Source organism: Leptomonas pyrrhocoris, assembly GCF_001293395.1.
Source record: "Leptomonas pyrrhocoris isolate H10 chromosome Unknown, whole genome shotgun sequence".
Taxonomy (NCBI): domain Eukaryota; phylum Euglenozoa; class Kinetoplastea; order Trypanosomatida; family Trypanosomatidae; genus Leptomonas; species Leptomonas pyrrhocoris.
Window position 1 is genome coordinate 62,019 of NW_015438361.1, and position 26,567 is coordinate 88,585.

A 26,567-nucleotide genomic window follows, 5' to 3' on the forward strand; every position below is an offset into this window, starting at 1 on the left:
TGATATTTATTCCGTTCTCTCTTTTTTTTTTACACATTTCGAAGCCTTCTTTTGCTGCATCGGTTACAAATTATATCCAAAACGTTTATTTTTACTGTTACTGTAACTTTTTTCTTCTCCCTTTCAGTACACAAAAGAACGTGCGGATGCGCCTTTACTCGCATTGGCGCGATTGAGGAACGACCAGTGGTGTGTGCCGTCAAATACGCCCGCTCTTTTTTTCTTCCCCCCTGTTGGTATTCGTTGTTTTCTCTTTTCCACCAGTCATTTCTTTCCCCCTTTTTTTAACAGTTAAAAACAAAAAAGACCCGTCTCATTTCTTTGGCTTCCTCCGAAAAAAAAGAAAAAACACGGACAAACAAAAAAAATAGAACACAAACAGACTTCGTTATTGTGCGTATTTGTGTAGTGAACAAATGAAACAAGCTGCGGAGCTGTGAAATCTGATCACACTCTCCGTTAAAAACGACCAAGCACTGAGACACGAATTTTTACTTTGTGTGCGTAAACGACTTATTGAAATTACTACTTAGCTCTTTTTCCCTTGTTATTCGCTCCACTAAGCGTCTACACGTCCCGAACGTATTTACTTGATCTTTATTATTATTATAATTTTTTTTTTATCTCCCTTTCCCTCCTTACAATCTTCCTTTCTTGCAGGAAACTACACATTTTCTGTTTTGTTTGTTGGGATCAAGCTGCCGACTCGGAAAAGTGCAAAAAACCACAGACATTGGAAGCCAGAAAAGAAAACACGTTACTAGATTCGTTTTTTTTTTCTCCGATGCTTTTAATTCTTAAGTGCAGACGAAGTTTATCCCTCTCCTGTTCATTTCCCTGTGCTGAAGATGTAAACGCCAGTTTACACCTAACCTAGTTATCTTCCGCATGCACGCAGAGTGGGGTTTTCTCTTGTTTCATTTTTCCCTTTCCGGTTTGCTATTCTTACGAAGTCCCCGTCGCAAGACTGGAGGAGTTAGCACTTATTATTTGTATTCCTTTCTCCTAGTTCTAGTGCAGGCTCTATGAAAGAACCTCTTCAAAAACAACATAAAACAGAAATCAACAACAGCAAGAAAAACGAAACATCAAACATTTTCACTGTAGGCACTCAATGTCCTTCAGCTTAAAAATAAGAATTACAGCTGGATGACAAGTATAAGATACGTCAGTACCACAGTCGTTTAATGTCTTCGGAGAGCTCACAACGTTGCATGGGCTCCTTTGTATTCATTTTTCTCTTTCAGTGCAAAGATTTTTTCAGCAAAAGCACATTTTAAGTGTTCCTGCTGTTGAGCTGATGGTTGATTCCGATAGCTTAAACATCTAGAGGTTTTGTTTTTACACGCACAAAGAATACACAATGAAAACACTCGCATTAAGATGCAATTCAGCTGCTTCTCTTCTGACTGAACCGAACAACTCTCCGTTATTGCCTTGCATCTTGTGTTCTTTCTTACTCTGCTGCCCAACGAGCTTTCGTCAACACACACACACACACACACACGTGTCCCACTTTGCGACAACGCACAGGGTTGTAGCACATACGGAAAAAAAAAGTTCCTTTTCTCATTTTCGTACTCGCTTCTCTTCGTTTTATTTATTCGAGGTGCCGAACCTCTTCATCTCCCATTTTTTCTTTCTACGAACTCGTTTTACATCTTGAGCCGCAACCATGTCTGGAGAACACCCCAATCTCGACCGCGACCCCTACACCGTGGATGTGGACCACATCCTGGATAGCCTTCGCGAGCAGGTGCTTGAGAAGAAGCCGGATGATGTCTTCAAGTTTCTCTCGAAAACCGCGCTGGAGCTCCAGAAAACGGATAAGGTGGAAGTCTGCGAGCGCATCGTGCCAAAGGTAAGTGAAGAGCAGAAGGTGCGCGCGCTGACGGTGGTCGTGCTCGGCGCCAGCGGCGACCTGGCCAAGAAGAAGACGTTCCCGGCTCTCTTCCAGCTCTTCTGCGAAGGCCTTCTGCCTCCACAGATCAAGATTGTCGGTTACGCCCGCACCAAGCAGGACGACGTGGAGAAGTGGAAGCACGAGACGCTCACCAAGTACTTCACGCGACTCTCCGAGCGCGGGTGCCACGTGGAGGATTTCCTGAAGCACATCACCTACTTCACCGGCAACTACGACAAGACGGAGGACTTCGTGAAGCTGGATGAGCACATTCGCAAGCTCGAGGACGAGTTCAAGGGTGCAGAGAAGGGCGGTGACCGGCTCTTCTACCTCGCACTGCCCCCCAGCGCATTCGCCGTTGCGTGCAAGAGCATCCGCGAAGGGGCGATGCCGCAACACGGCTGGATTCGCGTGATTATCGAGAAGCCGTTCGGCCACGACTCCGAAAGCTCTGCCGTGCTGTCCAAGGCGATTGAGCCTTACTTTGATGAGTCGCAGGTCTACCGCATCGACCACTACCTGGGTAAGGAAATGGTGCAAAACATCATCACGACGCGCTTTGCGAACCGCATTTTCAGCTCCATCTGGAACTCGAGCAACATCGCGTGTGTGCAGATCACGTTCAAGGAGACGATCGGCACGGAGGGCCGCGGGGGCTACTTCGACAGCATCGGCATCATTCGCGACGTCATGCAGAATCACCTGACGCAGATCCTTGCTTTGCTGGCGATGGAGAAGCCGAACTCGCTCGATGCGGAGCGCATCCGTGATGAGAAGGTGGCGGTGCTGAAGTGCATTGACCCCATCGCAAAGGAGGACTGCGTGCTTGGCCAGTACACCGCCTCTGCGGACGGGTCGATGCCCGGATACCTGGAGGACAAGACCGTGCCGAAGGGCAGCACTTGCCCCACCTTTGCCGTGGTGAGGCTGCACATCAACAACGACCGCTGGGCCGGCGTGCCTTTCATTCTCAAGGCCGGTAAGGCCCTGGAGCAGAAGTATGTCGCCATTCGCATTCAGTTTAAGGATGAGATTCGCCCCTACGGCGACGCCGCGCAGCGTAACGAGCTCGTCATCCGTGCCCAGCCGTCGGAGGCGATGTACATGAAGATCACATCTAAGGTGCCCGGCCTGAACGAGGACCTCCGAAAGACACACCAGACCGAGCTCGACCTTACCTACCACTCCCGCTTCTCCGTGCACCTCCCCGAGGCGTACGAGAGCCTCATCAACGACGCCCTTCGTGGCAACTCTACCAACTTCGTGCGCAAGGACGAGCTCGATGTGGCGTGGCATATCTTCACCCCGCTTCTGCACCAGATCGACCGCGGCGAGCTGAAGCCGATCTTGTACCAGGCCGGCACGCGTGGCCCGAAGGAGGCGGACGACTTCATCATCAACAGCGGCTTCAAGTTCCAGAAGGGCTACCACTGGCTTCCCCCGAACAAGTTGTAAGCTCATTACAACGGATCTCTGGTGCGCTATGAGGCCCAAACGGACACATGAACCGTGGGGTAGGCGAGGAAAAACAAAAGTGAAGCGATATTGCAGCACTGTCACAACGTACCCTTGCGTGCTTGCCTGACACACGTCTTTTGCTCCACGTCAGGATCGACACGCATGGGGCGCCCGGCTTTTATCATTTTCAACTGACCCGACTTTTTTCCTCCGTTGATATTTGTGCATACAGCACAGAAGTGAAAGAGGCGTTCGACGGCGTGCTGCATGTCTTTTTTTCCCTTCTTCATCATTTTTTATTCTCTCCTCCGGACATGTAAAATGAGCGGGCATAAATTCATTTTGGAGGGTGGAAGACCGCGGTGAAGGGAAAGCCAACAAAGAGGGAGCTGCCAACAACAAAAAGGAGGGAAGAGCCTTTCATGCATCAAGGGTTGAGCTGGATCGAGCAGTGACATATGTGTTACGCTGAAACACTGTCAACCATCATTAGTACTATTGCTATTTTCTGGCTCCTTCTTCTTTTTTTTTTTTTTGCGGAGCTCTCGTTGTGATACATCTTTCTCTCCCTTCATTTTTCAGTGTCAACGTTCAACGAATGTGGTTTTCAAAAGCACGCGGAGAAGCGCAATATTCATTCACACCTTTGCGCCTCCGTGTACTCGCTGTTTTCCCTCCGCTTCTGTTACTTTCGCGTGCAAACACGTCACAAAAAAAATAATCGAGAGCCAGCGACGCCGTTTTCTCTTTACCGTTACGAGAACATTCTTTTATTATCTTATTCGAGTTTCACTTGCTTCCAACTCCTTCAAAACCCACATCGCCAACCAACACTTGTGTGCGTGTGAAGGGAATGCGCCCAGTGAAGGTTTCATGCAACGAGCGTAGAAAGGTACCCCCCTTTTTCTCTTCCTATTATTATTCGCCGAAGACGCCACGTCTGGCAGCAATGTCCTCCCTCCCGATAAACTTTTTACAGCCAGGGACAAGAGCCCGCCGGTCACGTTGCCGCGCATGTGCCACACACACTCTTTCTCTTTTTCCGGACCACAGCTGTACTGGCGCGTTCTTCTGTATTTTATTTTTTTCCCATATATCTTTTTTTTTATTTCTGGTCTTCTTTGATTATATGACTTGTTTTCCCTTTTGTCGGTTCCTCTCGTTTGTGTTCATGCACTACTGACGAATATGCCTCTATGGAAGCGATGAGAGGGGGAGGATGAAAGAGAAGCAGAAGACAACACCTCCGGCATTTAATGAGGTATCGACAACACATTATGGGCGACTTTCAACGCGTGGTATACGCATATTTCCTTTTGACGCGAAAAGGACGGATGCGCATTTGTAAGACGTCACTGGGAAAGTACCTCGCGTAGCAGAAGCATGAGAAAAATGATTTGTTCTCATAGCATTCTCTCTGGTCAACCAATTCCACCGCTTCGTCGTTGTTCATTCTGTATCTGAACTTCATCCCTTTTCCAAACCCTCTTTTTCTTTTTTTCTTTGTTTCATCAAACCTTGCCTTCTTGCCTTCTTTCTTTCTTCTTTTAAAGGATTGCCATTCACTCTTCATTATTTTCTTCCCTTTTACCGCACGACATCATGGTTGGCGCGGGTGGCTCTTGTTCGACACATGAAAGTGCCAGAGAGGACGCAGATGGCGAGAACCGCGTCCCTCTCCCCTCACACGAGCCGTACAACGCGGAGGGAGAAGGCAACAGACTGGAAAGCAGTCCTTCTCCCAGCGACGTCCATGCTGAGGTGCAAGTGCAGCAAGACCCAAAGGAGGAAGTGGTGGAGCGCACACACGAAAATCCCTTCCTTGCGTACCTCCGCCGACTGAAGGGCGCCGGCCAGCCGGGGCCCGCATTCTGGAACCCCACCTGGGACGGCATCCCCGCCTTCCTCTTCACCGCCATCACTCTGGAGGTGCTCGCCGTTATCGAGGCGTTCGGCTTGCAGCCCTACGACAAAGGTCTCCTTTCGTATCTCCCGTCGTTTGGCGCCTCTTGTTGTATGGTGTTTTGCCTCCTCACGTCCCCCGGTGCCCAACCGCGCGCGATCGTTTTCACACACATCATCGGCGCCTTCTTCGGTGTATCGTGGGCCCACATTACCAATAACCTGCCCAAGCCTCTCAGTCAGCAAATCGCGTGCGCGTTTGCCGTGGGTATTATGACGGCTCTCATGATGCTGTTTGGCGCGTTGCAGCCGTCGGCGTCCGCCACAACTTGTCTCGCCGCTTTTCACCTTTACGGTCAGATGAAAGACCAGGGTTTCATGTTTATGGTGGCGCCGGCAACGGTAGGTCCTCTTGTCATTGTATTCCTCGGTGTCCTCTTCAACAACATTATTCCCTGGAGACATTGCTATCCCGTGTGGTGGTAGCAGACACACGCACGCACACAGTCAGTCAAAAAAACAAAAAAGCAAAATGCTGGATGCGGCTGCGGAGTAACTGTGAGAAGGACATCCACCTCGTAGCAGTTCCACTTTAAAGAAGAAAAAGTCGACTTCATAAAAGAAAATGGAAAGGAAAAAAAACCAGTGGTAGTACTTCATGTGTTGTTCGCTCTTTGCTTTGTTGTCGCTGTTGTGTTTCTCTACTCTTTGGGGTCTCGCTTGCCATCGCCGTTGACCATTATGAGTATTATTGTTGTTTCTGTTTTCCTCCTGTCGAGAGGATCTCGCATTTCGCTGTTCCTTTCCTTCTGTGTTTCGGGTCTTCTGTTTTTTTTCTGTGTGTTCAGCGCTGATCTTGGATGAGAGGCGTTTTTGCGGTAGGGTACATTTGGTCAACGTCTACGTGACACTTCTGGTTTCTGTTTTCGTCGACAGTTCTTGCCATCCTTTAGTACTTTTATTTAATTGAAAGCCCCGCTATATATAAAAGGGATCATCAAAAAGAAAAATAGAATAAAAAAACGTAAAGCCACAAAACAGTTTTCACGGCAGCTCCACGCGTTTTAGACGAGGTGCCGATGGGAAAAAGAAGGGTGTGCCTTCTCCGAACAATTATTGCAGCTATTTTTCCCCACCACTGTGCGATCCACCTGCGCGGGGGATCCCCTGCTCTATCTTAGTCGTATTCCGCGTATGGTGCGAATGCGTAACTATTTTTTTTCCTGCTGACAACATTTTGAAGTCGATGAAGCTGTTCCTTCCCACATAGTGCAGCACGTTGTTATTGTTGTTAAAGTAATAAATCTAAGACGAGGGCGTCTGTGCGTGTACTTCTTTTCTTCCCTTTTCTTGTTGTTACTTTTTTCATTTAAATAGTTTTAGCAGCTCGCGCTTCTCCGCGTGCGACGTTCGTCTCATGGTGCATCAAGCCTGCTTCTTTGAAATTGATCGATACACGGAGGACAGCCTTTCACTCCCTCGCCGCCTTGCAACATTCAACGCGAATTAGAAGAATGATAGAAGGTTTTGTTCTGCTGAAGTCTTTGCACGCATCATCACGCATGATGTGCGCTGGCTTTCCAACGCTGTGTGTGACCCCATGCGTAACTTAAAAAATGCAACGAGAGAGTCATCTCTTTCACTTCTTCCTATTTCTCTTCTTCCTTCTATTTTTGTTTTATGATGCCCTGACACTCGTGCTTAATTGATCGAGGTAAACAGCGGTAACTTACAGGTCGTTGTCTTGTTAACAATTTCTTTTTTTTTTTCGTTGGCTTCGCACCGCGTATAACGGCTGGCACACACGCTCTGCTGCTGCTGTGGCAAGTTTACGCCTACGTTAACGTGCTGTAATCTTTCAGCACATCAACATATATATATCTACAAATAACAGTTGTATCTGTGTTCATGGCAAAGTAGCTGGGTAGCTTTCCATGATGCCGACTCCCTTTCAACCGAACGAGGACGAGGGTGAACTGCTGGGGAGAAATGGGCGCGGCGACGCCTTTGTCGCCATGGCACCGCTCCAAGTCGAATCTCGCCTTTTCGCCGGGCAAGGCGGCATGGAGCTCTCGGCGTCGGAGCTGTCGAACCGCCCGCTGCGTGAGCTGAGCGCCAGTGAGCTGTCATCGAGCCTAGCACACGAGCCCTTCATTCGTTTAGACAGCGACCAGGATCTCGCGGTATCCGAGGGTAGCACGCCGGCGCCGGTGCCAGAGCCGGCGCCGGAAGGCAAAAAGGAAGTCAAACCACCACACGGGTGGCCGTCAATATCGCGTTTCCCGCGGTGGTACTGGAGCCGCGTCCTCGGCTTCGATCAGTCGGTAGACGTGTACGGGTTTTATCCTTCCTGGGACCAGCTCATTGCGTTTGTCTTCACTGCCCTCACGTTGATGGTAATGGGCCTCATTGAGCACTACGGCATCCATCCTCTCCTTAACCACACTCTGACGGTCTTCCTCCCTGCCTTTGGCGCGTCCTGCACAGTGGTGTTTGCGGTGCCCAAGGCACCCATCGCCCAGCCGCGCAACGTCATCATTTCGCACGTCTCCGCCGCGATCATCGGCACTGCCTTGACGAACGCGTTCCGCTCCGTGAAGGAGCAACCCTTTGGTCAGCACTCTGCTGGAGCCATCGGCGTTGCCTTGCATCTCGTGTTCATGATGTTCACCAACACGATGCACCCTCCCGCCAGCGCCACCGTCATCTCCGCCGCGACGGCGACCATCAACGCCTATTACAAGGACGAAGGGTTTTTGTTTGTCATCGCACCCGTCCTCTTCGGGTCCGTCCTGACAACGGTGTTCTCGTGGTTGCTGAACAACTTGGTGCCTTCGCGATCGCCGTACCCACAGTATTGGTAGGCTGCCTACCTCACCCACTCATACAAACATGAAAACACTTGACACCTCAGCGGCAGCAGGTGCACTCGCGCTCATGTCAATAGAATAATATGCTTGTGCATCTGCCGAGACTGAGCTGTGTGTTGGGTGCAAAACAACACTGTCGGAATCACAAAATCTTAACTACAATACAGTCCTTTTTGGGGCGGTCACGTTCAGCGTGACCGTTGTAATTAACACACAAAACCCCCCCAAAAAATTAAATGATGCGTTCTGTGTAACTGCAACGATGCGTGTTGTTCTGCTAATGATTCCCTCCTCGCGCGGGTGCGATGACAACGAAGGGTATGTTGGCCAACTTACGCTTTCTACAAACTCTCAAGAAGAAGAAGAAAGTCAACCGACTGCCACGTGGAAGCTGCGCAATGGTGTTCTGCTGCCTCGAAGGATTTCTCATACACATATGTAATACTCACAACACGCACCGTTATGCCAACGATGGCATACTCATTTGAAGAAAACTAAAAATGGTTTCTTTTTTTTTTTCTTTTAATAGCACAAGTCACCGACACGCTCGAGCTATGCCGGCGCGAGTGGCTCTACAAAAGCAAGATTCCAATGGCCATCGTTTCCTCTCCCTTTTTCCCTCTCCACTCTCACTCTTTAACGGGAAAAGTCGCATCTGTGTTGGTGAGAATTTGTGGAGAAACAAACCTTGTGCCAAGTATTTATCGGTTGCGCTTTCAGCGGCAGGGGTGAGTATATATATCAAATCAAACAAACAGGAAAAACAAAACCTTTTTGGAAGCGTCGTTTTGCACGCCGTACACATATTCGAATCACATCCACACACGCACACGCGACTCAGCACAACCGACGAAACAGAATGTCAAGTTTAGATATCTCCACCATCCCACCGTTGCAGGTGTTTTCACGGCTGAGCGCACACGTGTTTGGCGGCGCCACTCCGCGTCCCACGCCCGAAGCGCTGCGGCTTCTCGGAGAGTATCTGCAGTCGCAAAGCTGTAATCTGGGTGAGGTGGAGGTGCTACGGCAATGGGATCAGCAAAACAGAGGCGACGACGCTTCTCTGAAAGACATCGGCGTGGACCTGGAGGCAGTACAGCACACCGTCTCGTCTCGAGCAGCGGCGGTGCGTGCGGTGTTGGCAGAGAATAAAGAAAAGATCTCCGTCATTGCCAGCACCGCGTCCGCTGGGGGTGTTGGGGGCCGAGGCAGGGCCGCCGTCGCGGAAGGCAACCGTGGGCCCAGCACCTCCGTCGTTCAGTGGTGGCACCTCGGCACTGGCAGTCCGTGGGGCTTCGCACTCGACACCAGTGACAGAGCGGAGGAGTCGTCTATGCAAGTCGACTACCATTTTGTCTGCCTGCGCGACGCGGTAGAGGTGATGGAACCGTTCTTAAGTGGGATGCGTTGCGCCGCCGCGCTGGGCGCGGAGGACGAAGTCAGCACGATCTGGCAGCAAGGAACCGACTACATCACCAGGGTGTGTGCACGCGGCGAGCCGGTGGCGGTGTTCGCCGTACTCGAACTGGCGCGGACGTACGTGACGCTGGCCTTTGGCGGACGCAGCGGCGTGGCGGGCGTGGAGAGGGCATTGCACAGCACCCGCGCGCTAGACGAGATGCGACGTGTGGAGAGTCTGATGGAGCGGTTTGACATCAAGGAGGGGGACGGGCAGGAAACGCATCAGCCAACGCCGGCGGCGGACCCGACCGCTGGGACGCTCACGAAGGCGCAGGCGTACTGGAGCTTGGCGGCGTCCTACAGCGTCTTCTTCCACACCGTCGCGGCGTACGTGGACGGCGTCTCCGGGAATTTTGAAAAGTTTGCCGCGGCGGTGCTGGGGACGGGCGATCGGCCCGCTCTGCACCTCTGGGGTGCCTCGCGCTTCCCTTTCATTCCCTTTGCCCTCCCAGAGAACAACACTGCGGGACATAGCTCGGAGGCAAAGACGAACGCTTCCAAAGCAGCGATGACGGTGCACACGCGGCTGGCTACGCTTTTCCCGCCATCCAGCTCACACGTGACTGGCAGTGGGGCTGACTACTACCTGGCCGAATACAAACCTCTTGTCACGGAAGTCATCACGCCTGCGGCTACCTTCAGCACGTTGCTCCTCCTCTCCGCGGTAGCCACGCTGCCGCTGCACGTTGTGACGAAGCGGCTGCCGTTATGGGTAGAGCTTCGTGAGCTGCACGAGAATTGCGAGGATCTGAACGCGTCGTTACGCGCTCTGCACGATGGCCAGCTTGGGACGGCGTGGCGCTCCGCCACTGCGGCTGCTACGCGCTATCTGGCCAACAGCCCCCACATTCATCCAACGGTGCTACAACAGCTGCTGGAAAGCGTGAAGAGGGCCCTTTGTTTTCATTACCTGAACACGCGAGACGTGACGGACATCGCACACGCGGCAGAAGATCTTTGCTTTGCTTCTACAAAGGAGTTCATGGACGCTGTTACAGTTCTCATACGGGATCAGTACATCGATGCGCGCGTTGACCTCGTGAGTGGGGCGATCCAGGTGCTTCAGGCGGGATCAATTATTCGAGACGAGGAAGGTACGGCGGAGGCGATGTCCCGTGCTGTGATCGGTCTCTCTACGCTAGAAATGCAGCTTACCTGCATGTCAGCGGAGCGCAATTTGATCTTCATACCTGCCGGCCTTGACGATTGATGGACCCGAAAGCTGAGCGTTTTCAACCGTTGGCGTTGTCAATGTTTTTTCACTCTTTTGTTTTTTTTTTCCCTTGAGCTGCGGCTTGAGACACTGACGCTCATTTGCACCTCAGTGAGCGCCGCTTTCAGCTCATGGCACACCTTGCTGCACTTCTTCAGCGGAACATTTGCATCTCATCAAGTACGTACATACGAGGATGTGTGGCACGCTCGCTCGGAGCAATAGGCTACCGCTACGCCTCTGCTTCTCGTGCCGTGAATGCGGATGAGACAAGTTCGGCGCCTGCAACTTTGTACCCACAACATCCCGCCTTCTTGTCTCTTTTAACTCCCCTCCTTTTCCTTTCTTCCTCACAAAAGCACACATTTTTTTTTTAAAATCCTCCCACAAGTGCGCGGCTGCTTTCGTTGCACACGTGCGGAGGCACAAGGCAGGTACGAACACCATGATGGATAGGGCTGTGCGAAGCTTCGCCACCTATTTACATATCTAAACGGCTACTGTTATCGCCATAGCTGGCCTCTTTCCCTGCGCCAACTCCATGTCTCTTTGCCGTAGCACCGAGGAGGGCAGCGTGCTGCAGTCGTCTTCGACATTTGCGGACGACTCCAGAAAACGAAGCAGATCAGAGCACGACAGCGTAGCCTTCGATGATGGCGACAACAGCGACGGCGGCTACGGCAACTCCATCAACCCGCTCTTTCTCGTGTCTGGACCTCGCGGAGGGGCCATCAGCGCGCACAGCGCCGACGCCGAGCTCGAGGCCCTCGCTGACCTGGTGGACGACGGCGTCTACCACGTTCTGAGGGAAGCCTGGGAGGAGGTGGCCGTTCCGGCGGACACTTATTGGAGCTGCCCAACGCACCTCTACGCGGGTGACGCGACGGCTGCGCTGCTGCGCCGCCATGCCGCTGCCACGCCGCCAAAGTCCCTCCCGCTCCGCATCCCGCATCCGCGGCAGCTCCTTTCCTCGTTTTATCCGGCCAGGGTGGAGGCACTGACCGCGCGTGGCTATCAGCCGCACCGCGGACTTGTCCCCGTAGCGCTGGACCGCAAGGGTGGTAAAGGGAGCAAAATGTTCAACGTGCTCGCCCGGTGGGAAGTGGAAGCAAACACCACGTCGTCTGCGAGAGGGGAGGAGGGGGAGGGGAAGCCGGCGCGTCCTCCGCACCGCACCAGTGCCATTGCGAAGTTTGTGGATGCCATTCCGCGACCAACGGACCGCAGCATCTACGTCCTCGTTGACGAGGAGTGTCCGGTGGATCCGTACTTCGACGTGGACCTCGCGTTCAACGCTGCTGTCGACGATAGCAACAGGCTGTCGGTGCTTCGTCAAGACAGCGACACCCGTGGCCTTGCTACTCTGGACGCCGCAGCGGTGGAGAAGGCCTTGCTAACCATTCTCAGCACTCTGCGAAGTGAGGTTGAAATTGCGTGGAGCACCCAAGTCGAGGAGTGCCTCGTGTTGACCAGTAGTGTGCAGTTCAGTCACCAGCCGAGCACAGCCGCGGCGTCGAGCTTGTCTGAACTGGAGGAGGTTAAGCTAAGCTTCCACGTCCACTTTCGCCTGACCGATAGAGCTGCGGTCGAGTCGGTGAGGGAGTTGCACGCGTTTGCGGTGGCGCTGCGCGCGAAGCTGCAACGCACGCAGTTGGATGGCGCCAAAGAGAAGGATGAGAACGCAAAGCGGGCGGCGCTTCTGTTAGAGTGCGTGGACTTCGGCGTCTACACACGTTGGCGCGCCTTCCGTCTCCCGTACAACGTCAAAGCGCCGGACAGCCACGGCGCCGGCAAGCCCTTGGCGGAAGGCGCCGGAGATGAACTGCTAGCCGAGCAGCTCGGCCAGCTTGGCATCTCGCTGCCAGACGTACACGTCGGCAGTGCGGCACCGGCCGTTATTCACAGCGTCGTGTACGCGACGGACATAGAGACGCAGAAGCAGCAGCGGTACCTGGTAGGGAAGCTGATGCTGTACTGCCGTTATCTTCTCCCTCTCCTTCCCGGCCTCACACGCTTTGCGACAGCAGAACTGAAGGATTTTTTGGCCGCTCTGATACCAAAAGAAGCTGACGCAGCGTTGACGGTGCAGAGTGGAGGTGCATCGTCGTCATCCGCATCAGCGGTGTCACTACGATCCTCGAAGGATGTGATCAGCGCGTGGGTGTTGGACATGGCGTGCATTATCCGCGATGCCTCCGAGTTAGCAACTGAACCACAATCGAAAGCGACCACCACAGAAGGGGAAGAGGAGGAGAAAGAGAAGGCAACGGCGAGCGGGTTTAGGCTTTTGCGGTATCAGCCCACCGCAACGGATCCTGCGGCGCTCGCGAAGACCACTGCAAGCCCCTTTGACATTCCGATGCCGCCCATGCCACGCAGTGTACGTGTGCGGGTGGATGACAAGAACGTCAAGAAGCTGTTGGCGGAGGTTTTCTGGTGCGTCGCTCCCGAGTACAAGCAAGCGTCCAAGTCTGCTGGTACAAATTTAGAGGCGCAACTCGTTCCGAGTGCCGCCATCACGCCCGAGCGCATCAACGCTCAATACGAAGAGGCCATTCGCGCTTACTACGTCTTCCAAAAGCAAAGTAAGTTCTGTATGCGGCTGCAACGCATCCACAAGGCCACCTACGTGCAGCTGTACTTGACCTTTGGCTCGATTAAGATTCGCTGCTACTCCAACGACTGCTGTGATCGTTGTTGCGTCATCCCATGGGAGGCCCCAGAGAACCCGAAGTCGGTCCCGCAACACCACAAGGGATACCCGAAGTTCGATCGTCTGGCGGAGATACACCGGTCGCTTTTCCCTCCGTTGCCTGCAGGAGAGCTCGTTCGGCGTTACGGCACTGCTGTCCTACACCAACAGCAACAGTAGCAGAGGTGCAACACGGCGCAGCGTTACGCACGTAGAGAAGTTTATTGCCATAACTCTCCTGAACAGCTCTGCTTTCAAAACCGAGCTGGCTCTGTTTTCTCCTAGTGCTTCTCTTCTCCCCAAGAAAGAAAAGAAAGGCTTGCTAGATAGATGGGCCGATAGAGAGGCGTTTAGGGCATCAAACACGGCTGAGAGGAGTTCTCCACTGCAATGCACATCACCCACAACGAATTTGCTGCTCAAACGTAGTACTAAAAGACGACAAATAGAAAGTTGGCGCTGTCCAATCTACCTCAACAAAGGAAACGGATGGGTGAGCTTGCTTGACGCTGTCTCTGCCTTTGATAGAACACCACCTTTTTTTTTCCCGTCTGATGTGAGCTTTCTCACGTGCATGTCTTTTTTTTTCTCCTGCGGGTATGCCCATGAACCAATATGCTGCGTTCGGAAAAATGTGTTTTCTTTTATAGTGTTTCGAAAGTCGCTATTCATCATGCTGCAGGTCAGTAACCGAGCGACGTATGCTCATCTGATTGGTGTCTCCGCAACTCTTTTTTCCTTTCTTCTCGCCAGCTTTACTCTTCCTGCTCTTTTCCTCGCTGCCCTGCTGTCTCTACCCCCTCGACGCCGTTTTATTCTCTTCTCTCCTTTTTTCTTTGGACTTTAATTTTGCTTTGTGGCAGCCGACTTTCACGCTTTCTAATCTCGCTATCTCTCTCACCCTCCGCAACAGACATGAAGATTGTGCTAATGGGCGCTCCCGGTTGTGGCAAGGGCACGCAAAGCCCCTACGTGCAGGAGCGCTACGGGCTGTGCCACCTGTCCACGGGCGACATGCTGCGCGAGGCGGTGACCCGCAAGACAGTGAACGGCCTGCTCGCGAAGGACGCGATGAACGCCGGCAAGCTGGTGAGCGACGATATCGTGTTTGGAATCGTGAAGGACAGCATCAAGAATCCGGAGTGCCGCTACGGCTACATCTTAGACGGGTTTCCTCGCACGCTGAAGCAGGCGCAACTGATGGACGAGGCCGGCGAGAAGGTGGACAAGGTGATCGAGTTCAGCGCCCCGGACGAGGTGATACTGCAGCGTACTAGCGGCCGCTGGATTCACAAGGCGAGCGGCCGCACGTACCACGAAGTCTTCCGCCCCCCGCAGTCCCCCGGCAAGGACGATGTCACCGGCGAGGAACTTTATCAGCGAAAAGACGACCGCCGGGACGTGTGCGAGAAGCGCTTGGAAATTTACAAGAATGAAACGCGGCCGCTCGCGGAATACTTTAGTAAACTTGGTGTGTACACGATGATCAACGCCGACCGCACCGTTGACGAGGTGCGCAAGAACATCGCCGCTCTCCTCGATCCAATCGCCGTTGCCACCGGGCTCAAATGAAATCGGGAGGGAAAAAAAACATGTGGAAAGAGTCTGTATCTGAAACAAATTTTTATAGGGGAATTGCAACTAATGAGGTTTCTTCGTAGGTGGCCAGTTTCGGCGCAAGGTCTCGCTCTACACACACAGAGGCGCGCTGGAGCGTTTTAATTGTAGGAGACCTTTTTATTTTTCTCTTCTTTTTTTTTTTCACAAATAGCATTGTAGTTTATCTTTTCCTTTTTGCAAAAAGAAGAAAACAATCTCCTGTTCTTTCCTTTTTCTTTCTTTCTCCTTTGAAGCTCAAAAATGTCGAACTCTGCAGAGTGCGAATGACCAGGACAGCAAACCAATGCGATGCGGCACACACGCAGAGAGAGAGGGAGAGATGAAAGAAGAAAGGAAAAAAAGAAGATGGCGTGAAAAAGACAGCAATGACAGCGACGCATAGGCGTGTGAATGACGCGTGCGTTGCGAGGAAAGCCTTTCTGTGACGGACACAGGTTCGTTTTTTTCTTACTGTTGTTTTTCTCCCTTTTCTCCCTTTTCTTCGTTTTCCCTTTTTCTTTGCTCTAGCATGCTGTCAACTCACTTTGTTTGTTTGTTTCTACGAACGCCTCACGTTTTCCTGATATGTCTCTCTCTACACTTCAAGTAAAAGAATTAAAAAAGCATGTAAAGAGGTAGTCTGACAGCGTTTCCTTTTTTTTTTTGTTTCTCCTTTTTTTCCCTCTTGTTGTTTCGTTGTTCATAACTTTTTTTTTTAAATATCGTCTATCAGTCATGTTAAATTTATGTAGTCGCGCTTTGCAGACAGCAGCCCCTTTACAGCGCAAAATAGTGAGGCGCTGCAGGGTATTGGTGTTGACACCAGAATTTCTTTCACGCGTACTTGAGAGCTTCTCCTTCGTTCCCAGCTTTCAGCTCCTCTCCTTTTTTTTTGTTTGTGGTCCTTCTTTCCTCCTTGGCACACATACCAGCACTCACCCCCCCAAAAAAAAACGCCAGTGATACATGCAAGCTGCATCGTCCTCACGAAGGCAGTCCAGCAGCCGCGTGTGTCATGGCACGGAGAAGAAACAATGAAAAACATGAGACATGAGGGGGTGGGTGTCATGGGAGGAGAGAAGCACGTGCCTGACAGCAGCAGCAGCAAAGCACGATGGGAGCGGCGAAGGGAAAGAAGGGAATGAAATCAAGAAAATGGTTCAACAAAACTGGGTGTCGATTGCAGAACTGTGCGACAAAAAAGAAGACTGATAAAACAAAAAAAATGAAAGGGCTGGCAAATGTCTAAGTAGTAACGGGACATGTTTCGTCGCTGCATCGATGTCACAGCCCCCGTTCTACAAGTTTTTTTTTTCTTCTTCTTCAATTATCTCTTCTCCTTGTTGTGTTGAACTGAGTTATGGTGACCCGGTCACGAGACAGTGTTGTGACATCATTCACTTTCTTTTATAAGCTTTTTTCCCTTTGGTTTTGCTCGCCATGATCTTACAGTTGTGTTACTTACTCCTTTTTCGCTCTCCCTCTAGTTCAATCACGCTTCTTACTGATTTCACAAGTTGTGTACTCATGGATGCGAACACATCAATTTCTTGTAGTGCGCGTAGCACTTCCTCTGTTTCTTTTCTTCTTTCTTCTTTCTTCCTTTTTTTCTCTATTTTCAATATCGGAGACAACTCGTCGTTCTTTCCAAACACACCCCTTTCTTTTGTCTTTCTTCCTGGTGCTCGTATAAAGACCGCTTTTTAATTTGGGTTTCTCTCCTCTTCTTTCTCCCCACTGGCGTGCGTTTTCTTTTACCTTCGATAGTTGGAGGAGATCGTGCATCTCTCTCTCTCACTCACTTATCCGTCTCTACCAGACTTGGAGTAGTGAAAGCAAAAAAAAAAAAGGCTACGTTGACGCCCAGTGTTTATGATTTGTGTTAATGCGACGCTGCGCGTGTGCGTGGACGGGCAGGCGTCTGCGACGAGCAGACTGTATCTTTGAATGACTTGGGATCTTTTTCGGTGGGCCCCAATGCTATTTAAAAAACAAAACAAAAAACTAAAAAGAAAAAGAAATGGATGAGAAGGAGGTTCTGTTAGGTAGGATAGTTGTGGTTTACACACATACACATATAATTATTATTATTACAGTCGATTGCAAGAAGAAAAAAGAAACACAGAACTACACAAAACGATGCTATGCTTCCATCATAATAACCAAACAGTAGCAACTAATAACTCGCACATCAAAACACAGCTTTCTTGTTTGTGCTAACAGGCACCATTCACGCAGCTCCATTTGTCCCCTTCTCTCTTCTCAGTGAACTTTGATTCACTTGAACACTTCGAATGCGGCAACGAAGCGACCAGGTTTCGCAAGCTACTTGCAGTGGAGCGGTCCGAGGTGGCGCAGAGCTCCTGTCGGAGCTCAACTGTTGTTGGACAATCTATGTATTCCTCATGATGAAATGTATAATACATACCGTAACTCTGCTCTTTGTTCTGTTGTTTTTTTTGTTTCTCTGGTACGCGGTGATTGAAAACAGGGTTTGCTAACGTAAGCAGTTATCACAGGTGTTCGCAAAGGTGCTGAGCATCGTGCGCGCATTGGTATTGACATTGGCACTGTCGTCAGCAGTTGAATCTCGCATTGGGTGGCTTGAGAAGCGGCTCCACTTTACCTTTCAAAACGAGATCTCTCTTTTCAATTGACAGCGGATTTGCTGTTCAGGGTTGCCACTAGCACTACTTACGTAAAAGGCGAAGGCGAACGAAAATACAACAACAAAGTCAGTAACAGCAGCTGCACAGTGCAGAGATAGAAAGAAGGAGAGAGGGAGAGGCAGTACGCAATGAAAATTGTAGTTGAAGGACCACCGCAGGGAGGAAAGACCACCGTGGCCTCGGTGGTGAAGGAGCGCTATGGCCTGTGCTACGTCTCCACCAGCGAGGCGGTACGAAACGCCGTCCACCTCGGCAACAGCGCACACAGCTCCACGCTGAAGCAGCTCATCGACAGCGATGAACTCATCCCCGACTCCGTCCTCGTGAAGGTGGTGAGCGAGGCGACACAGCGGCCCGACTGCATTAACGGTTTCGTGTTGGACGGCTTTCCCCGCACCCGCAAGCAGTCGAAGCTGATGCAGGAGTCGGAAGATGTGAAAGTCGACGTCGTCGTGGAGTTGGACGTGCCGGACAACGTGCTGCAGTCCCGTTTCGGCGGCCGCTGGTTTCACCCCCGATCGGGTCGTGCGTACCACAACGTGTACAACCCGCCTCTCGTCGACGGCAAGGACGACGACACCGGTGAGCCGCTGGAGCAGCGGGCAGAGGACAAGCCGGAGATGATCATGCAGCGCATGTTCCAGTACCGTCGGCAACTCAGCGAGCTGCGCACGACCTTCTCGAACGAGGCGTGGACCACAGTGGAGGCGAGCGGCAGCGTGGAGGCGGTGCGAAACAACGTGTTTGCCGTGCTGGACAGCCTCTACTACGCACAGAACAGCAAGAAGGCCAAGAGCATCCACCGTGGCAGCGCATCCTCGTGGTGGCGGTTTTGGTGAAAACGTGTGATGACGTCGGAGACGTGATGCGTGCCGCCGCAGCCGACGCAACCGCGAGAAAAGAACTTTTTATTTTGTTTTCTCCATCTTGTCTTCCTTCGAAAGGGAGGAAGGAGAGGGGAAGCTCGTCCTGCGGCGGTCCCTCGTCTTTTCTCGTCTTTTCTCTTCTTTTCCCTTTGAATTCGATCGACTAAGCTTTGGCCTCCTCTACCATCAACACACGCACATACATACACATACATGCACGGACAGAGAGGCAGACATGCGCGTACCTGTTCGGCCGAACTCCTTTTTTTCCTTCTCTTCTCACGCAAATCAACAGTGCACGGCACACTGCCTGCAAAGTGGCAATCCGCGCCTCGCACGACTCGAGAATGCCAAATGCAGCTCCACCTTCGTCACATCTTGCTGTACGTCTATGAACAACGCAGGACTCTTTTACGCCTTACGAATTCAAAAAAAATCTCTGTGATTTTGTTGTCGTCATCTTCGCTCTCGACCTCACCTGCCGGGTTTTTTCGTTTCCCACTCGATCTTCAGATGAGCAGAGTTCGCCGACGCGTATTCACGCTTATGCACCTCCTTTTTCTCTGGAACAGCTTGAGCCAGAATTGCACTTGCTGTTTTTCGCATGCCTTCAAAAAGTAAGACAAAACGACTAATTCAATTGCTAAAGAAACCTTTAAAAAAAGGAAGGAATCAATGATTTGCAGAAATACAACTCGCTAGTTTTAAAGAGAAAAATAGCTGCGTTTGGAGGGTCTTCTTCAAGTTCTATGGAATGAGCAAACAAGAATTAGCTAGCGGTCTTTATCAATCTTGTTATCTTGCCCGACGCTATTCATTTTACGGTAACCTCCTAGAAAATGGTGGTGCTCGACACGATCGAGACTTGTGGATGACAGAACTTGCGTAAATCAACGACTCGGCACCCAGAAATCTGTGTGGCATTTCCTATCGGTTTTAATCCGCTCTTTTCTGGCTTTTTTTTTCTTCTCTCACTGTTTGCCCTCCCCTCCTGTTTTAGGTCTGCGCGCTTACGAATCGTGCTCCTTCTGCCGTTTTATCAACAGCGCGCAAAAAGCGGCAAGGGCACGGCCGCCTCTTCGCATCTCGGTGGTTCTTCCGTGCAGAGAAGATTGCACTCACGCCACAGCGTCACGCTGTGGACGATACAACGATATCAACCAGACTTTGATCCCGCCCCCCGCTTCTACAGCGGCACGCAATCATGGGATTCTTTTTTCTCCGCCGTGCCCCCGTCGCTATGAAAAGCGGTAAGGTCGTGCTGTTCGGCTGCAACAACGCGGTGGGCCAGCCCCTCTCTCTCTTGCTAAAGATGAATCCGCACGTGGAGGAGCTCGTGTGCTGTAGCACCGCGGTAGACGGTGCCGTGCCTGCTGCTGGAGTGGCCGCGGATCTGTCGCACATGGATACCCTCTCCAAGGTGCGCTACGCGCGTGACGAGGCGGAGTGGCCGGCGCTGTTGCGCGACGCCCAGGTGGTTCTTGTCTGCTCCGGCAGCAGCTTCGACCCCCTCCGCGAGGATCGCGACATCGCCTTGCGTGGCTCGGCGCCTGCGGTGCGTCGCGTGATGCGGGCCGTGGCGACGTCCGACACAAAGGCACAGCTCGCGATCGTCTCAAGTCCCGTGAACGCCCTCACGCCCTTCTGCGCAGAGCTGCTGAAGCGGTCTGGCACCTTTGACCCGCGTCGGCTGTTCGGTGTGACTACACTGGACGTGATTCGCACCCGCAAGCTGGTCGCGGAAGCGCTGCATATGAACCCGTACGATGTGAACGTGCCGGTCGTCGGCGGCCGCGGCGGGGTCACGGCGTGCCCCCTCATCGCAAAGACCGGCCTGCGTCTGCCACCAGAGGAGATAATTCGCATTACGTCGGAGGTGCAGAGCTACGGCGTTCCTGTTGAAGCGGCTGTCGGCGCCGACACACACGACGCCATCAGCACGGAGGTGGCCCCACCGGTGGCGCTGGGACTGGCCTTCGCCGCCTGCGACTTTGCCGTCTCGCTGCTGAAGGCGCTGCGCGGTGACGTCGGCATTGTGGAGTGTGCGTTGGTGGAGTCGACAATGCGGACGGAGGTGCCGTTCTTCAGCTCCCGTGTTGAGCTTGGCCGCGACGGGGTGGAACGAATTTTTCCAATGGGGCCTCTGACGTCATTTGAGAACGAGTTGATTGAGACGGCTGTGCCGGAGCTCGTGAAGGATGTGAAGGCAGGCACGGAGGCCGCATCCAAAGAATGAGAAGAGGGAAGAAGGACTTGCGTTTGTCTAAACTATTACGTTCCTTTTTTTTTTGGCTGGCTGAGTGCTGCGCCGAGCTGCTGGTAGCACCGCTCCTATCCCTTTTCTCACATCTTTTTTTCTTGTTTCAAGGACCTTAGTTTGGGGTTGCTGTTGGTGACCGTGTTCCGTTGTTTTAGTTGTCAGCGTAACTCCCTCTGTACGTGTGGCGGTGCGGAGCTGTGCTGCGTTGTGTGTGTGTGTGTGTGTGTGTGTGTGTGTGTGTGCGGGGGTGCGCCTTCCGTAAGCGCCCCGGCAGCACAGCGTTGATGGCCTTACAAACTTGCTACCATTCACAAGCATAAATAGCAATGAAAAGCAACCATATCTTCGACAAGCCAAACAAACGGGAAAATCGCTTGCAACTGGACACAGCCGTATGATGCAGGCATCTCTGGCGTCTCTTGCGACCCAACGGTGGCATTGCTGAGCCAAATTGCGGAATGCCTCCGGTGCCCCCTTTTCTTCTCTTCTAAGTTGCCTCTTGGGGGGACTGGAGAAAGGGTGTGGTGGAACCCTTTCTTTTTTGGTTTCCGTAGTGGCACGGCAGCTGTTGTTCAAAGTCTGCTTCAATCGTTGGTGCTCTCTGTCTCACTTTTTTTTCTTCTTCTTTCCTGTATCCTGCACGTGTTGTTGTGCATAACGCCTACGCCGTTTTTTCGCACTAAAAACGTGTTGGTGCTTTTACCTTTGTTTCTCTTACACCGCTACCATTGCTCGTTGACCGAAACGGCGTTGCACCGCTTGACTATCTGCACGCACTCAGGTTTTATTATAAAAAGAGATTCAAGCTACCCTCTTCCCTCTCCACTTCCAACCCCCCAGTTTCTAGTTTTCAGCAAAGCCCCGGCTTGTGTTTTAACTCGCTCTTTTTTTTCTCCGATACTCTATCTCTACTTCGCAATGCGCTGCTCTCTGAGGTGCCTCACCCGCGTTGCCGTGCTCGGCGCCAACGGCGGTATCGGCCAGCCTTTGTCTCTGCTGATGAAGAACAACAAGTACGTGACGGAGCTGAAGTTGTACGACGTGAAGGGCGCCCCGGGCGTGGCGGCGGATCTCTCGCACATCAACACCGACGCCAAGGTCACCGGCTACGCCGTGGAGGACCTCGCCAAGGCGGTGGCGGATGTCGACCTCGTCCTCATCCCGGCAGGTGTCCCGCGAAAGCCTGGCATGACCCGCGATGACCTCTTCAACACGAACGCCGGCATCGTGCGCGACCTCGCCACGGCGGTTGGCAAGGCGTCGCCGAAGGCGGTGATTGGCATCATCAGCAACCCGGTGAACAGCACCGTCCCGGTCGCCGCGGAGGCACTGAAGAAGGTCGGCTGCTACGACCCGCGCAAGGTTTTTGGCATCACCACCCTGGACCACGTCCGCGCCCGCACCTTTGTCGGCGCCGCCATCGGTAAGAGCCCGACGACGCTGTCCATCCCAGTCATCGGCGGCCATAGCGGGGAGACGATTGTGCCGCTGCTCGCCGAGTTCACGCAGCTGTCGGAGGAGCAGGTGCAGCAGCTCACCCACCGCATTCAGTTCGGCGGTGATGAGGTGGTGAAGGCGAAGGCGGGGGCGGGGTCGGCGACGCTGTCGATGGCCTTCGCTGGCAACGAGTGGGCCACGTCGATGATGCGCGCTCTCAACGGCGAGAAGAACATTGTCGAGTGCACCTACGTGGAGAGCACGGTGGAGCCGTCGTGCGCCTTCTTCAGCTCGCCGGTGGAGCTGGGCAAGGATGGTGTGGCGAAGATCCACCCGGTGCCAAAGCTGAACGCCTTTGAGCAGAAGCTCTTGGCGAAATGCGTGGAGGGCCTGCAGGGCAACATCAAGAAGGGTGTGGCGTTCGGTAGCAAGTAAAAACCGCCTACTCGGAAGTGACGGCAATGCGGAGAAAGGAGGAGAGGGATGCTGGCGCTGGTCATACAAAGCGACAGATGCTGTCCCATCTCAGCGTTTTGTGTGAATATGGGCGTTCACGTTGCCGGTTGTCTGCGAACGACGTGCAGGCTTCTTGTTGATGAGGCCTGCAGCCTTCAGTGTCTTCTTAAGATGGCGTTAGCGATTCTTTTTCCTTTTCCTCCCTTTTTGTTTTGCATTCCTTCTCTTTACTTTTCTTTATTCGAACGTCGTCAGTCGCGGCCGAGTGCGAGAGCAACATCGTCAACAACAACGGAAACAAACAAAAGCAGATGAATTCGTCGTCTTTTCCTCGTTCTGCATTGTCCTGTTCTATCAGGCCATATTTTCTTTTTTATTATTCCTACCAGTAATCTCGCTGATTACTATATCATCTCCCCTTTTTCCTCCCATTTATTTTGATACTGTAGGCTCATTTTTATTTTTCCGTAGAATAGCACAATCATGGAGATCGATAGCGTGTGACGATGCGGAGGCACTTGCAGCCGAGGAAAGACTGAAAAGTGGAGGGGCTACGCTCTCAGCTGCATAAAAGCATTCTTCTTTTTTTTCTTCTTAGCGTTGTTGTCGTGTTCCTTCGCCAGCGGCCAGCTGACTCTCCGTACACATGTGGCAAAGCAGTGACGTTTTCTTCTTCGAAAACAAAAGTCCTTTTCATATTTTTTTTGCCGTCGCGTGTCTTCTTCTTTGTTGTTGGCAGGCGATTGCTTCCGTTTCTTTCCGAAATCTTAAAGAAGGAAAAGAAGAAAATAATGCGAACGAATGAAGGTAAATACAGATGATGCGTGATCTGCTCAAGAAAAATGTTCTTTTCTTTTCTAGCTTGGTTTTCCGACATGTCTTTGAAGCGACGGCGTGAATGGCAGCAATGCATGTTGACGGCGTACGCGGAGGTGACGTTGTCAAAGGGAAGCGACAGCGCTTTCGAGAGCGAATCTGCCCAGGAAGATCCCACTTATATATATATATATATATATAGCAGAATGTGCGTGGTCGTTCGCAGTGTTGGCTCTCTCAAGCGTATTCTTTGCTCTTTTTTTTTTCTCATTGGTACGAAGGGGCGAGGAAAAGATAAAGAAAAAAACACTTTCTAGACGAACACATATTCATTTCTTCTTTCTCTATTTAGCTCACTTATATATGTGGTCCTTTCTCTTCTTTTTTTTTTTACAACTATGCTTTTAGTCTTACATATCTTTATATGCTTTTCTTAGCTTCGGCTTCCCTTCTCACCTGCGCATCTCGCTTCTATCTGCATCGTGCGGTGTTTGTTTTGTAGTTAAGCAAACTCCTTCCGATGCAGGACGGTTATTGCCTGCGTATTCTCCTTTGTATGAGAAGAGAAGGAAAAAAGAACCATGAAAGCGGACGTCCAGAGTAGCCGTGTGCAAGTCTTGACGACTGTGAACACACTTTGAGTAAAGAACGAAAAGTCGAAACAAAGCAAATGCAGTCTTCGGACGGTGCAATTGAAGGAGACACCACGTGCTGGGACCGCAATCGGGGAGAGAACTGACGTTTCAAAACAGCTCTCTTTCCTCATGATAGGCACTTGAAATGGCAGAATTGTTTGGCCACTGAAGGTATATATATTTTCCCACCTTTAGGATGGTTCACTGCGAGCATCCTCTCGTGCTTCCGGCCGTCTGCTCCGAAGCACTGACCGAGACATCGTTGTCGGGACCCTTTCTTGGCGTGTCAAACGTTGTCACTCTTCCGTTGGAAAAGGTCGCGAAGAACTGTGTTGGATTTTGGAACTTCAGGGTGCAACGTGTTCCGCCACTTATCACGATGCATTTTGTTTTTTCTGAGGAGTGATTTTTCTTCTCGCCTTTCTCTCTCTTTTTCATTTACTTGTCGCATTACTTGCATTCGCCCTATTTTCTTGCCTTCGTTTGTTTTGCAAATTCGAACGTGCACTTACGCTTTGCATGTACTCCGTTTCCTGGTGTGAATATCAAGTCAAAAAACAATAAATGAGCCGAAAGCTGACACACACACACACAGACAGACAGACAGCAACACCTTCTCTTCTCGTTCTCTCTTTTTTTTTCTTTTGCAACATCAAACACAAACACACACGCACACACAAAGATATACATGTAAACAAAACGTTATAATTTAATCTGCTTTCAAAACTCACTTTCGTGTCACGTCGGCTCGAAGACAACGTAAACAGCAAAAAAAAGGAAGAGTGAAAGAGAGAAGGAAAATATTGCTCTAATTTATTTCGGTAACTAATTGCACTCCGCTGAGCTTTCCCCCCCTCACGCATTTTAATTCTCGAAGGATGCGTCGATCCGTGCAACTATTTTTTAAGGTCGCCGTCCTCGGTGCCAGCGGTGCGGTTGGGCAGCCGCTCTGCCTCGCCCTCGTGCAGAACCGCAAGGTCAGTGAGCTGCGCCTCTACGACATCGTCTCCCCACTCGGCGACGCGACTGATCTTTCGCATATTCCCCGCAAGGTGAAGGTAACGGGCCACCTCCCCAAAGGCATTCACCGGGCTCTGGAGGACGCCGATCTCGTGCTGATCTCCGCGGGCATTCCTCGCTCTCCGGGCATGTTTCGCGAGGACCTCTTCAACGCGAATCGGCACGTCATACAGGATCTGTCGAAAGAGGTGGCGAAGTACGCGCCGCGCGCCGTCATCGGTATCATCAGCGATCCTCTGAACAGCATGGTGGCGGTGGCGGCAGAGACGCTGCGGCAGGCGGGGACCTATGACCCACGCAAGCTGTTCGGCATCTCGTCCCTTGACACGATGCGGGCCCAGTCGATGTTGGCGGACTTCACCGGCAATGACCCGGAACAGCTGCACATCCCCGTGCTGGGCGGCCACAGTGGGCAAACCATCGTCCCCTTGTTTTCGCAGTCTGGGGTTCCATTGACGAGGGAGGAGGCCGAGTATTTGACGCATCGGGTGCGGCGCGGCGGGGATGTCGTGGTGAATGCGAAGGGCGGGCGCGGGTCGTCGTCGCTGTCCGCTGCGTATGCGGTCGCGGACTGGGCGGACTGCGTGATGCGCGCCCTCGACGGCGAAGAGGGTCTCGTGCGGTCCAGCATGGTCGAAAGCCCTCTTGTCCCGGAAACGACCCGCTTCTTTGCCAGTCCGGTGGAGTTCGGAAAGCACGGAGTGCAGCGCGTGTTGCCTCTGCCGCCGCTGAACGAGTACGAGGAGGAGCAGCTCGATCGCTGCTTGGCAGACCTGGAGAAGAACATCCGAAAGGGACTTCAATTCGTCACCAGCAAACCTTCCGAATGAGTTTTTCAACTTCTGAACTTTTACAAATATAAGTTGGTGCGGGCTTTTCATGGGGTGCTCTGGCTACCTACACACACTCACGCAGCTTTGTGTTGTGATGTGCTTTTTTGAGTTGTTCATGACATCACGTTTGCTAATTCCCTTTTCCAGCTGTTATCAACACAGCTACCGTCTAGGGAGGCTATCGCGCGCAGATTCGCCTCGTTTCGCGCTCTTTCTCCCTCTGTATTACTATTGTCATTGCTTTTTTTTTCCCTTGTTTGATTGTTTCTGACTTTCGTGTAACTAAAGTGTTTCTCGAGGTTCTCCATTTTTTATGTCCTTGCTTTCGTTTCTCTTGACACACACACACACACGCAAATGACAGCGACAATTTCAATGACCAGCAAAACGTTCTTATTGTCGTGCTTCTTTACTTTGAAAGGCAAAAGCGGTTCTGCAAAATGCAAGCAAACAAACAAACAAAACCCCATCACCACC

General features: G+C 51.9%; 10 protein-coding genes across 14 annotated transcripts; all 10 read left to right on the forward strand.

Annotated features, from left to right (window-relative positions):
* Window positions 1-1,531: 1,531 nt before the first annotated feature.
* Window positions 1,532-3,358, forward strand: ABB37_03166 (glucose-6-phosphate 1-dehydrogenase putative (G6PD); the record flags this gene model as incomplete). The annotated part of the gene is made up of 1 exon (XM_015800415.1): window positions 1,532-3,358. The coding sequence occupies exon 1, from the start codon at window positions 1,676-1,678 to the stop codon at window positions 3,356-3,358; it is 1,683 nt and encodes a 560-aa protein (XP_015660422.1). The 5' UTR covers window positions 1,532-1,675.
* Window positions 3,359-4,912: 1,554 nt separating this feature from the next.
* Window positions 4,913-5,749, forward strand: ABB37_03167 (hypothetical protein; the record flags this gene model as incomplete). Its single annotated transcript, XM_015800416.1, has 1 exon — window positions 4,913-5,749. The coding sequence occupies exon 1, from the start codon at window positions 4,964-4,966 to the stop codon at window positions 5,747-5,749; it is 786 nt and encodes a 261-aa protein (XP_015660423.1). The 5' UTR covers window positions 4,913-4,963.
* Window positions 5,750-7,197: 1,448 nt separating this feature from the next.
* Window positions 7,198-8,127, forward strand: ABB37_03168 (hypothetical protein; the record flags this gene model as incomplete). The annotated part of the gene is made up of 1 exon (XM_015800417.1): window positions 7,198-8,127. The coding sequence occupies one exon, from the start codon at window positions 7,198-7,200 to the stop codon at window positions 8,125-8,127; it is 930 nt and encodes a 309-aa protein (XP_015660424.1).
* An 865-nt stretch (window positions 8,128-8,992) lies between these two features.
* On the forward strand, window positions 8,993-10,804 carry ABB37_03169 (hypothetical protein; the record flags this gene model as incomplete). The annotated part of the gene is made up of 1 exon (XM_015800418.1): window positions 8,993-10,804. The coding sequence occupies one exon, from the start codon at window positions 8,993-8,995 to the stop codon at window positions 10,802-10,804; it is 1,812 nt and encodes a 603-aa protein (XP_015660425.1).
* A 544-nt stretch (window positions 10,805-11,348) lies between these two features.
* On the forward strand, window positions 11,349-13,679 carry ABB37_03170 (hypothetical protein; the record flags this gene model as incomplete). The annotated part of the gene is made up of 1 exon (XM_015800419.1): window positions 11,349-13,679. One exon carries the CDS (start codon window positions 11,349-11,351, stop codon window positions 13,677-13,679), a length of 2,331 nt encoding a protein of 776 aa, XP_015660426.1.
* A 571-nt stretch (window positions 13,680-14,250) lies between these two features.
* Window positions 14,251-15,071, forward strand: ABB37_03171 (putative mitochondrial Adenylate kinase; the record flags this gene model as incomplete). Of its 2 annotated transcripts, none has more annotated exons than XM_015800420.1 (1): window positions 14,251-15,071. In XM_015800420.1, exon 1 carries the CDS (start codon window positions 14,415-14,417, stop codon window positions 15,069-15,071), a length of 657 nt encoding a protein of 218 aa, XP_015660427.1. In that variant the 5' UTR covers window positions 14,251-14,414. The 2 variants fall into 2 exon arrangements, with proteins under 2 accessions (XP_015660427.1, XP_015660428.1); XM_015800421.1 differs by having other exon boundaries at window positions 14,361-15,071.
* Window positions 15,072-17,404: 2,333 nt separating this feature from the next.
* ABB37_03172 (putative mitochondrial adenylate kinase b) lies at window positions 17,405-18,606 on the forward strand (the record flags this gene model as incomplete). 2 transcript variants are annotated; one of them, XM_015800422.1, is made up of 1 exon in its annotated part: window positions 17,405-18,606. In XM_015800422.1, the coding sequence occupies exon 1, from the start codon at window positions 17,896-17,898 to the stop codon at window positions 18,604-18,606; it is 711 nt and encodes a 236-aa protein (XP_015660429.1). In that variant the 5' UTR covers window positions 17,405-17,895. The 2 variants fall into 2 exon arrangements, with proteins under 2 accessions (XP_015660429.1, XP_015660430.1); XM_015800423.1 differs by having other exon boundaries at window positions 17,588-18,606.
* A 1,025-nt stretch (window positions 18,607-19,631) lies between these two features.
* Window positions 19,632-20,869, forward strand: ABB37_03173 (putative mitochondrial malate dehydrogenase; the record flags this gene model as incomplete). Of its 2 annotated transcripts, none has more annotated exons than XM_015800424.1 (1): window positions 19,632-20,869. In XM_015800424.1, the coding sequence occupies exon 1, from the start codon at window positions 19,838-19,840 to the stop codon at window positions 20,867-20,869; it is 1,032 nt and encodes a 343-aa protein (XP_015660431.1). In that variant the 5' UTR covers window positions 19,632-19,837. The 2 variants fall into 2 exon arrangements, with proteins under 2 accessions (XP_015660431.1, XP_015660432.1); XM_015800425.1 differs by having other exon boundaries at window positions 19,678-20,869.
* Window positions 20,870-21,672: 803 nt separating this feature from the next.
* Window positions 21,673-22,765, forward strand: ABB37_03174 (putative mitochondrial malate dehydrogenase; the record flags this gene model as incomplete). The annotated part of the gene is made up of 1 exon (XM_015800426.1): window positions 21,673-22,765. Exon 1 carries the CDS (start codon window positions 21,812-21,814, stop codon window positions 22,763-22,765), a length of 954 nt encoding a protein of 317 aa, XP_015660433.1. The 5' UTR covers window positions 21,673-21,811.
* A 1,243-nt stretch (window positions 22,766-24,008) lies between these two features.
* ABB37_03175 (putative mitochondrial malate dehydrogenase) lies at window positions 24,009-26,087 on the forward strand (the record flags this gene model as incomplete). 2 transcript variants are annotated; one of them, XM_015800427.1, is made up of 1 exon in its annotated part: window positions 24,009-26,087. In XM_015800427.1, the coding sequence occupies exon 1, from the start codon at window positions 25,116-25,118 to the stop codon at window positions 26,085-26,087; it is 972 nt and encodes a 323-aa protein (XP_015660434.1). In that variant the 5' UTR covers window positions 24,009-25,115. The 2 variants fall into 2 exon arrangements, with proteins under 2 accessions (XP_015660434.1, XP_015660435.1); XM_015800428.1 differs by having other exon boundaries at window positions 24,786-26,087.
* Between the last annotated feature and the right edge of the window lie 480 nt (window positions 26,088-26,567).